The sequence below is a fragment of the Genypterus blacodes genome, unplaced genomic scaffold (genome assembly GCF_046128005.1).
Source record: "Genypterus blacodes isolate CSIRO-AG114 ecotype Tasmania unplaced genomic scaffold, CSIRO-AGI_Gbla_v1 ptg000032l_1, whole genome shotgun sequence".
NCBI lineage: Eukaryota > Metazoa > Chordata > Actinopteri > Ophidiiformes > Ophidiidae > Genypterus > Genypterus blacodes.
The window spans coordinates 7,037,782-7,052,311 of NW_027466845.1; the positions used below are offsets into that span (position 1 = coordinate 7,037,782).

The 14,530-nt window shown below is 47.3% G+C and overlaps 1 protein-coding gene across 1 annotated transcript; it reads left to right on the plus strand.

Moving 5' to 3' along the window:
- Positions 1-6,872: 6,872 nt before the first annotated feature.
- Positions 6,873-14,089, plus strand: fzd4 (frizzled class receptor 4). Its single transcript, XM_076146409.1, has 6 exons — positions 6,873-7,411; positions 10,087-10,224; positions 10,323-10,712; positions 10,826-10,971; positions 11,073-11,320; positions 11,536-14,089. Exons 1-6 carry the CDS (start codon positions 7,151-7,153, stop codon positions 11,952-11,954), a joined length of 1,602 nt encoding a protein of 533 aa, XP_076002524.1. The 5' UTR covers positions 6,873-7,150; the 3' UTR covers positions 11,955-14,089.
- The last annotated feature ends 441 nt before the right edge of the window (positions 14,090-14,530 follow it).

Here is a 14,530-nt window from a genome sequence, read left to right on the forward strand (position 1 = left end):
CCAGAAGTTATCTGTCAAGGGATAATCCTACATGCTTTCTGTACAACTTAAGCCAGACATGAAAAGGATTGGGCGTCTTGGTTGTGTGTTGTGTTTAGTGCTGACATGGATCATATCAACATGACAAACACATCACATCCAAACGGGAGCTAAATGGAAACAATGCTCGCTGCTCAAATCACCAGCAGATTCCCTTCAGCGTGCACTTTTCAAATTAGGCTAACTCACACGTTTACTTTTCCATTTCCTTCTGCTTTGACGAGTACAGAGAGAATGTGTGTGTAAATGTGTTGTCTGTTTGAGTTCAGTGTCACATGGTTTGTTATCTTAATGCTGGTAATCCACTAAATCACTCCAGTAATAAGTTCATACTGCGTTAATGCATTCAAAAAAAGGTGTCCAGAAATACACACATACCATACAGACATGAAGCAAACGCATGCAACCCCCCCCCCCCCACACACACACACACACACACACACACACACAGCCGGGAGATAAATCAGTCTGTGAGCAGGGTTACAGAGATCCATATTATGTGGTTACTTAGTTACAGCACATTAATAAAACTTGTCCCAGTCAGAAGAGAGGAGAAACAGCTGTGTCTGCAGAAGGTCAGGAGAAGGAGGAGGAGGAGAACTACTCCCTAAATGCTTTGCGTCTTGCTCTGTGTTAGTGTGTGTGTGCTGTGTGTGTGTACATGTCTGCACATTTGATCATAAGCTCTTATTTCCCACCTGAATAATGACCACATGAGAGCAGAAAGGGAGAGCAGTGAAACACTTCCTGCTGCCCCCCGTGGCTTCCTCATTAGGATCACCCAGCTCACCTACCTGACCTCAGCACCGACACGCTATCGTGCCCGGCTCTTGTTTCTTTGATTTACGTGCAAACCCTCGCAATCATGGCATCGCTCTAATTACAGGAAGACGTCCCGGAGCTGAGGGTGCAGATGTGCAACGGGAGATGTTTGGTTGGGGGGGGGGGGGTTGGGGTTCCCTTCCTATCGCAGGGCCGGATTCTCGCCCCCACACACACAGCCGTATAGAGTCTATGGGTCGCTATCGGAGGCGAGCACATCCGTCCGCTTCCCCGCTGGACCGCTACCACCTGCTCGCCGGGGTTTCTGGGAAAGGCTCATCAGCTGCCGAAGGCTGTGAGAAGGGAGTCTGCTGTTACAGACAGGCAGGGGTCACAGGGGTTAACTCGCCAACAAGAGGCCGATTTACAGCCACGGACAGGGACTATCTATCAGCACTCTGTTGCCTGTCACCCAGCCGGGTCAGACAGCCCTGGGGATAAAGTCAACGCCAAAATGGAGCTTATGAATTTAAAATGAATATGTTGGGACACTTCCTGGTGCAAAGCCGTATCATGGCAACAGAGTTTCATTACAGGAACTTTATTGAAATAAATATATTTATGTGAATTTTGTGAGATTGCTGCTTTTTGCTAATCTGCCTGTATTTATAAATAATAATAGAAAAGAAACAAATTTGAGAAGTGAAGCTTTTTGTTGCCTCAGCTCCATGAATACGACGCTTTTATGGGGCATGATTGCTGCCCAACCACAAGCAAATGAACAAATAAACTACAACGAGTCGGCCAGATGTTTTTTATTGCACAGATTGCCAACATCCAGTATGTAGTACAATCATGAATGGCTGAGAGAGAGAGAGAGAGAGAGAGAGAGAGAGAGAGAGAAAGGGAGAGAAAGAGAGAGAGAGAGAGAGAGAGAGAGAGAGAGAGAAAGGGAGAGAAAGAGAGAAAGGAGAGAGAGAGAGAGAGAGAGAGAAGGCGGGTGAGAGAGAGACAGAGAGAGAGAGAAAAGAGAGAGAGAAAAGGAGGGACAGACAGAGATGGAGAAAGGAGAGAGAGAAGGCGAGAGAGACAGAGACAGAGAGAGAAAAGAGAGAGAGAAAGAAGGAGGGAGAGACAGAGGGAGACAGAAAGAGAGAAAAGGAGGGAGAGACAGAGACAGAGACAGAGAAACACTTGTTGATTTAATGTGATATAATTGTTTTGCTCTGGCTTTTGTTCCTTGTAGCCATCAGTGATAATATCTGCATTCATTCCGTCCAATCAGATTAAAAAAAATAAACTCAGGCTCTGATCTCATGACAAATCTTCTTGTTTGTTGTTTTAGTGAACAGAAAGAACCGTGTGCAACCATATAGAACATTTATATAGTACTTGATTCGACTGAACAAACAGAATATCTGATCGTTTTTCATTTTCGTGTCAGCTTTTGGCTGAGCAGCAGGACAAAGGGGACGGGAATTTCGGGAAAACTCTGAAGTGTGAGGTAACAGAAACAGAGAGCCCAGGGGCCACATTTTACACTGATGACACAATGTGTTGTTAAAATATATAGGGTTGCCTGCATAATAAAAGCAGAACTTAATGAAATGTTGACTCAAGGTTAAAGGGATGGAGAGGAGAAGTGCAGACCAGAAACACTTCCTTTATTCTTATTCCTGGAATTTTCTCTGCAATCGGACTGCATTTAGAAAACTTGAATCTCTTTGTCTAAATAGAGAGGTGACTTGCATTATTGCTTAGGATACGTTTCACACACTTCTTGCAAATGGTCAAAGCTTTAAGGATCATTGGAACCCTGCGAGCTGCCAAACTGGAGTGAGAAACACAGAGGAGAGGCGGGTGACTGACAGCTTCAACAAAGGAGGAGGAGGAGGAGGAGGGGGGAGGGATAGTGTGAAGGAGCCAGAGAGGTAAAGGAGGAGAGAGATAAAGCCAGTGAGAAGATGTGTGTGTGAGACAACAAGGTGATAGAGGAGAGGGAGTTAAAGCCGAGTGTGTATGTGTGTATGTGCATGTGTGTATGTCTGTGTGTTTCTCTACAACAAAGTAATACGAGCTGACAGATCACCTGGATGAAGCCCCCCCCTGACTTCTATTCAATGCCCCCAACCCCACAATAACACACACACACACACAAAGCATCCTCCCCCATATGATACACACTCACTCTCACCCACTTAGCCAAATACCTGCATTCACATACACGGAAGCTTGAAAAACAAATAGTTTAAAGTCAAACCGTGCAGCAACAAACACTCTCTGCATGTGTGTAACTACAGACATTCGCAGTTATGGACACTCACACCATTCCGAGGGGTTGGCAGGCCTATTATTACCACACTTCAAGGACTAAGGGATTGGGCACTGAGCCATAAGATGCTATCTGGTGACTGATACACACTTGTGTCTCTCTTTCTGTCCTCAGGGTACTGCCTTTCACTCTGCCTGCCAAGCTGAAAGGTTAGAATGGTTACATTCCCACAGCAGAACCAATCTGCCCTGAACAGGGCCGCAGCCCAGCTGACATGTTTATGTGTTCATTTAAGACCAGAGAGGGCGACTTCTTATAATGTCACTGGACGCTTACAATCATAATATTCCCATTATGTCAACCATTCAGAGGCTGACAAACAGACAAACACAGAGCTGCTGCATGTGTGTGTGCTGGTATTGTGGGAATAAGAACATATACAGTCAGAAATAGGGATGTGAACGCTGTGTGGAGGGTTGATCCCAGGCCAACCAGGGCACGTCTTTTCCAAAGGCAGGGCATCTTAAGCACTAAACCATCAAAATGTTAGCAGAGGTGGTTGATCTGGAAAAACAAAACCACAGCGTAGAATGCCATTTGTTGGCACCGGCATGCTAAAGAATGACATGAATGTTGCATTGAAGGAAAAGTGCGTGGCAAAGATAATTAGAAAGTCCCGAGCTGCTGTTTGTGCAGCGGGCAGACTGACAGGGCGTCAAACCAACATCCTGCTGTAAACTTTAAGAACGGAGTTGAACTGTCCCAAATAAATAGCAAATATAAACGCTACACAATATCTTTCTCCTAGTATGTACAAGCAATTACCTCCTGCGCTCACGGACGTCAAGTGAACATTTGATTACTAAAGGGAAAGATTAAACCACTGGCAAAACCCTGCTGCACTGCCATTTTCCATGTAATGATTCATGGATTTTGATTGGTGTTTACTGTGGCCGGGTGTGTGTATTTGTGTGTGTGTGTGTGTGTGTGTGTGTGTGCGCACAGCCCTCCACTCCAGCCTGCACACACTGTTTGCCGAACAGTCTCTATCAGTTAAGCAGTAAAAATGACTGTTTGTTATGCTTGCTTGCTCCAAACGCAGCGTTGGCAGCCAGACTCTGCCCTGTTACTGACTTAGCTGTTGTGGTTGTGTGCATAGAATTGGAATAGACAGAAATTACACTCGCTGTCCATTCATGAAAATGTCTTCTGGTACGGCTGCCACAGATCGTTTATCACATCTCCCAAGTATAGAAACTGTGTTGTTATGAACAGGAATGCATTTCGATGGAGAGTGAGATGAAACGTTTACATCACTGCAGGCAGATGGTATGTTTACACACACATTAACACGTTAATATAGTCCAATACATAGATTTTCTGAGGCTTGGGCATGATTACATGAATGTCAATGTATTGACTCCAGCATGTGGTCTTGCTGATATAATCAGAGTCAAGTCCACTCTAACAATAAGACCATGTGCATGACCTAAAATGCACCAGTTGCCATGTAACTGTGGCACCATTTGCTCAACTAGTTCTACCAGGCAAATGCAAATTCAAGGAATGTACATTTTAATGGGAAAGCCTGTTCTTTGCTTGCAAACCGTAGCTTTACTGCTTGGCGAGTAATTGTGGTCATTATCCACTAAGTGTTATGGTCATTAGACTGTCAATCCCAACACCTCGTGCACTCAGCCTCACTATTCACACTCGGCTGTGAGAATAAACAGCAGAGAGGGAGGGAGTGCCGCCGCTGGAAGCTCACGCTCCCTCTCGCCGTCCTTCCTCTTGGCATTTCATAGTTCAGTACTGAAAAAGGATTGAATTGATTAAGTTAAAGTGCTGCTGGTCTGTGTGCCCAAAAATAAAAACAAAAATGTTCTGATTCATCTTTGTTTTGTTTGGTTTATTTGTCTTAATTGAGACGTATACCAGACTTTCCATACAGATTTGATTTCTTCCTATAATGGTGGTGTCTCCATTTCATGCATACACACACATACACACACACACACACTACCCCCCACGCCCCTGATAACCATCAGCTCCAGGGCACACTATTGTTTCAGCCCAGTGCTAATTACTTAAGGGCCTGACCCCAGGTTCAGCCAAAGATCAGCAGGGGGGGGTGGTGTGTGCGTGTGTGTGTGTGTGTGTGTGTGTGTGTGTGTGTGTGTGTGTGTGTGTGTGTGTGTGTGTGTGTGTGTGTGTGTGTGTGTGTGAATTGAAAGGAGGTTTAATGTTCATGCAGCGTGTGTGGGAGGGGGAGCGGACGCTGGTCGTTGCTGCTGCCAATCATTTGTCACATCGCATTCTCCCAAAACCTCACGCTACACAAGAGGGACAACACTCAGTGAGACCTGCGGTGATGTTTAGATTGATTTGACGCTGTGTTTTGCAGCACAGGGCTCCTTACGCAGACTACATGTAATAGAACTATGGGTTAATAAAAGTTTTCTTGGTGTTTCCAGTGTTTTCCAGGTTCCCACCCCCACCCCAGTCTGTTCCTCTGGTTTGTGTCTCGGCGCAGCAGAAGACAGATTATGTTTGAGATAAAAAAGAGCACATATTTTGGGGTCCACCTCTCTCAGCATTGTGCAAGTGTGTGTGTGAGTGTTTGTGTGTGTGTAACGTACAACATCTGGGTTGCCATCTACGTAATTTAGAAATTCTAATCAAGTTGTCACTGCCCCAAAGTGAATGGTGCCGATCTGTTCTTGACGTTTGGACAGCAGAAGTCCTTTCCTAATTCTTCAACTCAGGATGTAAGCAGATTGAATTACACTTGAAAACAAAAAACAAACAACTATCACCTGTTTGTATAAGAATGTCAGCACCACATCTGCCTCTGTTTCACACTAGATTAAATCTCCTTTGAATTCCCTTCTGTCCTTTCTGGTTTCCTTCCACCGCTCAGCTAACTGGATCTTGGCACGGTGACACGGCAGACTGAGCAGTCAGACACGTCCAGCATGGGAAGACGCCTGTCGAGCTCTCGGGGATGAGTTTGATTACACCTGACAGATACTTTATTGGTGCAAAAACAAATCAAATGTTCCTTTTTCGGACCCATTCAAACACTGTCCCCACTTCTCTCCATTTACGACCACAGAAAAGCCAAAACAACACTCTTCACGGTTAGTGTCATGCTTAGAAGGAGAACTCTGCTCCTGGGGTGCCACTGGCAAACAAAACCCGTCCACTACGTGCATTCATTGCAATGTAAAACAGATTGCCAATGCTTCAGCATCACTGAAGGCCCTACTTTCAATTACAATGTCAGGAGCACTTAGGGTTGAAAGGCCTTTAACGGAGGGGAGTGGAAGCTGCGGTGAAGTCCCAGTGAGCTAAAAGACCATTAGAGACTTTAAAAATAAAATACAAACACACACACATATACACGCCGAATAAGCTGCTTTTCAGATGCATATTTGTCTAAAAATACGGCCAATAAAAATAAATGCAAGCCACATCAGCCGATATAAATACAGGTTTTGGATATGATCTGAATTAGCCAGCGTACGCTCGCTGATTCACTTTACAGAAAGGGGAGAGGAATCAGAGAGAAGAGATGGAGGAGAAGTGTAGAAAAAGGTGAGTGGAGGTAAGGAATCAAGGAGACAGGATAGAGAAGAAAGGGAAAGGTGGAGACGGTCCGATTTCGTCCGGGTTCCGCCTTCTGCTCTGTGGTTGGTCGACGGAGCTCTACTCCTGCGAGCTTATTGGCCGGCGCCTTCCTTCGGAGTAGCCCAAATCCTCTCTCTCTCCTCGGCCATGGGAAAGTTTAGCACTGGACTTTCGCGACCCGACGCGCAAAACCACACTGCTCTCCGCCTGCACGGGGGGCCGGACGTAAGAACGAGTCCTGGATGTTTCCCACCATTATTCCGACTTTTAACTGACGCGTAAATGTCGAAATGACTCTTTTGGATTGTTTGACCTGTTGAATGGCACAGAGTTGGATACTTTAGTCTCCCTCGCGCTGCTGTTTGCACACTTTTGGAAGATAACGCGGAGGATACGCGCGCGCGTGTCTGTGGGGCTTTCGGGGAGAGGGGGGATCCAGGTTGAGCGATGCCCGGGATGATGAGCTCGCCCTGGGGCGCGCTGCTCCTCCTGTCCGGGCTGATGGCTCGGATCCGGTTGGCGTGCGCGTTCGGCGACGAGGTGGAGGAGATGACCTGCGATCCGATCCGCATCGGCATGTGCCAGGGTCTCGGCTACAACGTCACCAAGATGCCCAACCTGGTGGGCAACGTGCTGCAGTCGGACGCGGAGCTGCAGCTGACCACGTTCACGCCGCTCATCGAGTACGGCTGCTCCAGTCAACTCAAGGTAACGGAGCCGACACACACACACACAAACACGAGTTCATGCTGAGACTAGAATAGAGTAGATCTGAGAGAGTGTGTTATTAATGGCCGGGGTTGCATTTATATGCACACATTTAGGGCGCAGTGATCCAATACTCTGATGGCATCCTGGGTCCGGATACTCTGCTATATCTGTGTGTGCGTGCGTGTGTGTGTTGAGTGACGATGGAGAAGTTTATCCAGTACAGAATCGAACCCATGGCCCCGCATCCTTGCAGTGTCCCCGTTTGTCTCTGGGACATTCTGGACAGTTCATGTCCCGCACACCAACAGCTGAGTGTCCTCCCGCTCACAATGATGCCCCTCAGTGTCTTCACACTCACACACACTGATTTAGCGTCATGCTCCGTGTTAAAGAGGGACATGGGTTTAGGTGAGATATTGTTTAAATGCGGGTGATCAAGATGCCTGCTGAGGGGAGGGGAGGGGAGGTGGGATTGGAAATGCAAATGTCAGCCTATGCTTAATGGAGTCTTGATGTGTTTCTTTTCTTGGCTTTATAACCCGTTTGTTGTTACTAGATTAATGTATGCAAGAGAGAGGGAGTGTGTGTGTGTGAGAGAGAGAGAGAGATGGGCAGAGCAGAGCAACTGTTGGGTAAAGCCAAACTTTCTGGCCTGGCTCAAAAACGTCCCCTAAGATTAGTTCCCCCCACCACATACACACACACACTCTCTCTCTCCCTCTCCCTCTAAGGGGGAGGAAAGGGAAACCGTATCCCCTAACATTTGCTCTAATGGGAGGCTTCCTGACTGGTAACTGGAGCGGCTTTTAGCAGTGAAGTGGCAGCACTCAGGTTACCAACAGTTGGGGAAAACACCCAGAATATGTTACACTGCTGTCACAGGCAGGATATACTTAACACACCGGGAGAAACGGCAGAGGAAAACTGATTGCGTGTAATAGAATCTCAATGTGCCTTTCTGGACTCCTGTACAGGCCGACACACACACAGAAACAAACACTTTCATTCATTCGGCTGCTGCTATTGTTCTGTTGTTGTTGTTTGGGTTAAACGTTAAGAAGATTGGATTCTGAGGATTATGATATTATTTAGGACAGCTGTGATTTTAAATTTTCACATTTCAGCACAGGGACAGCTGACTTTAGAATTAACACTTTCTGAAGTAACTATACGAAGGAACCCCTGCGAGAAGTTACAATTGTATTCTGTGTGTGTGTGTGTGTGTGTGTGTGTGTGTGTGTGTGTGTAAGATGGGTTGATGAAATGATAAATCTTTCAGTGGATAACAAGAGGAAACCATTATGATACAATTCTATAACAGTTAACTATAAATTGGATTCAATCCCCACAGTCCAAAAACACAAATCACCTAATTCAGGAACAAATTGTCTTGGGGAATGAGTCAAATCAACATTATGCAAGACTTTCGACCCTCGGTCATTTCCACAGCCCCGGCCGACGAGGACACATATGCATCCATCTTCATTTTACATTACAAAAGGATTCCCTACAGTCCCAAAGCTTTACATAATGCTTCCCCTCCCCGTGTGTGTGTGTGTGTGAGTGCTTCCCAACCTTGACACCTCCAGGTTTCATCTGGGCCGGGCTCAGAGGTTGATTCCCAGCTTGTATTTCAGTCGATGAAGGCGGCTCCTTTTATCATCAGGACATCAGCCGCTCCTTATCTGAAAGTAGCAGAGTCAAATGTGTTGTGATGTGTTTGCATATCACAAACCACACACCGCTTGTTTATAATGTCCACACACAGATTTAACCGCGGTTGGCAGTTGCGCAAGAGCTTCTTCTTTCCTCATATTGCTGTCACGTCAGACTGTCAAATGTGACTTCAGCCTGTTCAGCATCTTCATAACTCATAACTCGGATATCTATTTCAAAACCGTAGCCATGGGACAGAAGGAACTGAGCCTTGGATTAGGTGAGGATTACGCAGCATTACATGGCACATGCCCTCCGTGTTGTTCAAGCCACGGGTCGCTTTTAAAGATGCAGGGCCACATGTGGGACCTTGGAGCGGTTAGGGGCGGCCGCGTTGCCTCGTGTTTCCCCATTAGAAGAGGAAAGCGAGAGCCGAAATGATGCGGTGCGTTTGAAAAAGAAAGGAGGCAGGTGTGTGATGGCATTAGAGCATAATGAAAGAAGGAGTCACAGAGGAAAGAGCAAACTGACGTGACTTGTTCAGTCTTATCTCTCCTCACATCACATCTGTTTCCTTCTCTTTCACACGAATTCAAACAAACACCATTGTTATAGAAGTTACAGCTGACAGACTGTACAGACAGATATGATTGGCCAATACTACTTTGCCGTGTGCAAAATATGTGTAAGGGTGTCCTGGTTTATTTAAATGGGATTCTTACTTTTCAAACCAAGCTTGATTTGGCCGAAGTGCTTTTATGTCACATATTAGAATGACACATACATTACAATATGCTAAACATGCATGTTGGTCGATTGTTGAACTTGTTGAACCGGTTCTAATCTAAATGCAACTCACAACACTTGATATGACTTCTATGTCTCTAAAAGCAGCCTCTGTTCATTTCATGTATGGACAAGTCAATGCACATTTGCTCGTTATGTACTGTATGTAAAGGTGTAAATATAAACAGATAGTGTGTGAAATCTAACCGGCTGTCTCCATTTCCCTGCAGTTCTTCCTGTGTTCGGTCTATGTGCCGATGTGCACCGACAAAGTTCCGATCCCCATCGGTCCGTGCGGGAGCATGTGCCTGTCCGTCAAGAGAAAGTGTCTCCCTGTGCTCAGTGAGTTTGGCTTCATCTGGCCTGAGGTGAGTGTCATCACATCACACACGTCAGCAAATAACATGAGCCGTTCAGCGAGCTCACAGGTTAACCCCTCTCCTCTCCTGTCATCTCTCCTGCTCAGATGCTCAACTGCAGCCGCTTCCCTCCTCAAAACGACCACAACCACATGTGCATGGAGGGCCCGGGGGACGACGAGGCCCCGTACCACTCCGTCCGCTCTCTCCCGCCACAGGAGGAGGAGTGCCAGGCCCTGGGATCGGCGCCCGACCAGTACGCCTGGGTGAGGCGGAGCCACAGCTGCGCGCTGCAGTGCGGCTACGACAGCGGCCTGTACAGGCGCGGCGCCAAAGTCTTCACCGACGCCTGGATGGCCGTGTGGGCCGTGCTGTGCTTCCTCTCCACCACTCTGACCGTCATGACCTTCCTGCTGGACTCACAGCGCTTCTCCTACCCTGAGCGACCCATCATCTTCCTCTCCATGTGCTGTAACCTGTACAGTGTCGCCTACCTGGTAAGTGGGAGATTCGGGATGATGTAGAGTGAGAAAGTGGAATCGATTTGTCTTCTATCTTGTCAAGCTCAACCTCTCTCTTCTTCTCCTTCTTCTTCTATTTTTCCCTGCAGGTGCGTTTGACTCTGGGGAGGGAACGAGTTTCCTGCGACCTGGAAGAAGCAGCGGTACCAATTTTAGTGCAAGAGGGGTTAAAGAGCACCGGCTGTGCCATCGTCTTCCTCTTGCTCTATTTCTTTGGCATGGCTTCCTCGCTCTGGTTGGTACACACACAAAACACACAATGTTCATCATACCAGCCTCTGATCTTATTGTCCAAGCTGTGTGTATTAACTTGTAGCTCTCTCTCTCTCTCTCTAGGTGGGTGATCCTGACGCTGACCTGGTTCTTGGCTGCTGGTCTGAAGTGGGGCCATGAAGCCATTGAGATGCACAGCTCCTACTTCCACATCGCCGCCTGGGCCATCCCCGCCGTGAAGACCATCGTCATCCTCATCATGAGGCTGGTGGACGCCGACGACCTTACGGGGCTGTGCTACGTCGGCAACCAGCAGCAGGAGGCGCTGACGGGCTTCGTGGTGGCACCGTTGGCCACGTACCTGCTCATAGGTAATCACACACTTACAGGATGTTTGTTGATTCATTTTTAGCACCGTGTGATTTGTAATTGCTTTGTTCTATGGGCAATAAAACAATGTCGTCACATCATCGTAATGCTCCACTCAGATCTTTGCTTTATGACCCACTATATGACGATGGCGCCATGACAACACCTTCACACAGTGCTCATTTCAGACTGTAACTCTTCCTCTTCTGCACCTCAGGCACTTTGTTCATCTGTGCCGGCCTGGTGGCTCTCTTCAAGATCCGCTCCAACCTGCAGAAGGACGGCGCCAAGACGGACAAGCTAGAGCGTTTAATGGTGAAGATCGGCGTCTTCTCGGTCCTCTACACCGTCCCAGCGTCGACCGTCATCGGCTGTTACCTCTACCAGCTCTCGCACTGGGGCGACTTCAGGGCCAGCACCCGGGACTCTTACGTGGCATCAGAGATGCTGCGGATCTTCATGTCGTTGCTGGTGGGCATCACGTCAGGCATGTGGATCTGGTCAGCAAAGACGCTCCACACCTGGCAGCGCTGCTCCGCCCGCCTACTCAGGGATGGCAGGGCGAGTCGAGGGGGCAAAAGGGCGCCGGGCGAGGGCTGGATCAAACCGGGGAAGGGCAACGAGACGGTGGTCTGAAGGAACTGTGGATGGAAACAAAAGAGGAGAGAGAAGTCACGGGAACGGACCTCACTCGCTTCTCTCCCTCCAGAAACTCAGAAGATGGAGAGCGGACAAGAGAGGGAGAGTGACGTTTTGACGTAGAGGCAAAAGCGGGAGTTCCTCTCGGCACAATGGCGGCGGTCTATCATGTACATACGTAGCAGCAGTGTCCTCTCTACCTCCGTTAGACTTCCACTGAGATGGAGCGAGGATGTAAAAGGGGAAAGGGTTAAGGAAGCATAATCCAGGAGGGGGCGCCACCGAGCCGTCTACCGCCGTCTCTCCTCGGCAGAAGAGACTGAACCAATGCCATTGTGTCTTTTTCGGGTCTTTTGAAGTTTTGGATTTAACACTGGAGGGGCCTGGTGCAGATACTTTACAGGTGTAGACTGAGGTTTCCCCTAAAGCATCAGACGTCCCTGTGGGAATTACAGAGAAGAGAAGAGAAATCAAAATGGAAAATGAAGGACAATTGGATCAAAATGTGGCCTCGCCGCGTGTTACAAACTTCATTTGGGTGATTTCTTGCTCAGATACTTTTAGGAAACCACCTCTCAGCTGTAACGCACTATAACTAGAAGCAACATGTGAAGCGTCTGTGCTCGTCACGAGTCATACACGTCAAATTATGAAACCTGCTTAGAGCAAATCACACATTCTCTGGGAGTTTCACCAGCTGTTGCCTGAACCTTCAACTTGGAAGCAATAAGGCGCCTGGGAGGGAAATGTAGCTCTGTGTCCCTCTCCCTTATGCAGCCCATGAGCAGGGCAGCTCAGACCCGGCGATTGTCCGCCTTTTTTTCTTGGAAGCGCCGCTTCGTGTTCTTGAGTTACCGTGAAATTCAGGAAATGAAATTATTTCCCTGCCCTCTTCTCCAAACACGGGACCAGAGAGGCAGTAGATGGAATTAAGAGGTTTATTCGACAATCAGTTGCCAAAAGACACACACGCTGTCACGAAATGTGTGTATGCGTGTGTGTGTGTCAGTTCTATACAATCAACGCAGATTCACCTACACGCTGATGAGATCACTGTGATATGCAACAAAAACACACATATCCATTTATGACAGGAGCTTAATTGTCTGTCTCCCTGTCTTGCCTGTCTGTCTGTCTGTCCTGGCGATGGTCTCACTGGCCCCCTGCCCGTCTGCTTCTCCTGACAGCACCGTGGCTCATTTCCCAGACAACAAAAAAACGGAAAATATTCTATCCATCAAGACTTTTACAAAAACTGCGATAGAGCTTTCCTTTCATCCTCTCCCTCTGAAGTTGGTAATATCACTCTGAGGGCATTTTAATATCCATTTAGGATATATGTAGGATATACTGTAGCTTTAACGACATGATGTTATCCATGGTCCTGATCCATGTGACTGCTGCGTTCGGATAGCTGCACCTGTCTGCAGTCTATTTGCCTGACAATCTTACCTATAGCACGGTTCCCTGCGTGTCTTTGGACATGGGAGAACTGGAGTGTGTGTCATGTTATGTTATTTTTATATATAAATATATATTTGAGCAGAGTAACAAGGGTTTGAATCATTTCTGCATTCTTTGTTTTGCACCGCACAGTGCCTCACACAGCCCGTCATGCTTTTTGTTGTTTTGTTTAAAAAGCTAAGTTCATAAATGGAGCAGATATGCGCGGGTGTGTGTGTGTGTGTGTGTGAGACTGAGCCGCCGTGTCCTTATTACATTAACAAAGTCAAACAAACACCACATTGATTTAAAGTGAATTAAATTACCCGCTGACCTGCCCGGCCTCCTGGTTAATGCAGTTTTACCCCGAATGTTTGGACGAGTCCTCGTATGATAAGATCGAGCCTCAGGTGACGTCTCGGAGTCGCCGTGCCTCACACGCACACACACGTCGGTCACATACACGTTTGCAAAAAGCCCTGGATACGAATCAAAGTGTTGGAGGTCATATCACCAACTCAGATCTGTGCCTGTGAGCTCTGCAACTCCGTTCCTTTTTTATAGGACCCCCCCCCCCCCTCCTGTTTTGATGATGATGTCATCAGTGTATTATAAGACAATTGCTAATTTATCCTTGTAAAAAATGTGACAAATGTAAAACATGTTTGTTATTTAAATACACTTTTGTATCAGAAGTTAAATAAAAACTTTTTGGTTTTCAACGCGTTGACTGTGTGTGTGTGTGTGTGTGTGTGTGTGTGTGTGTGTGTGTGTGTGTGTGTGTGTGTGTGTGTGTGTGTGTGTGTGTGTGTGTGTGTGTGTGTGTGTGTGTGTGTGTGTGTGTGTGTGTGTGTGTGTGTGTGTGTGTGTGTGTGTGTGTGTGTGTGTGGTGTGTGGGTGTGAGAGAGACAGTGGGAAGTGGATCAAGCTGGTTTGGTTCAGTGAGGGATCCAAATCTGAATGATTGAGTTTTGAAAGTGTTTGCTGCTTACTAATTGTCTTTGGCCTCCTGAGTTGAGCGATGCTGCCCCCTATTGTCTGATCAGATACGAGCGCTGGTCTGACCCCTCAGCTCAGCTCTGCTCCTGTCCTGATGCGTCTTGCAGTGGGATTTTGTGCAACTTTGCTTT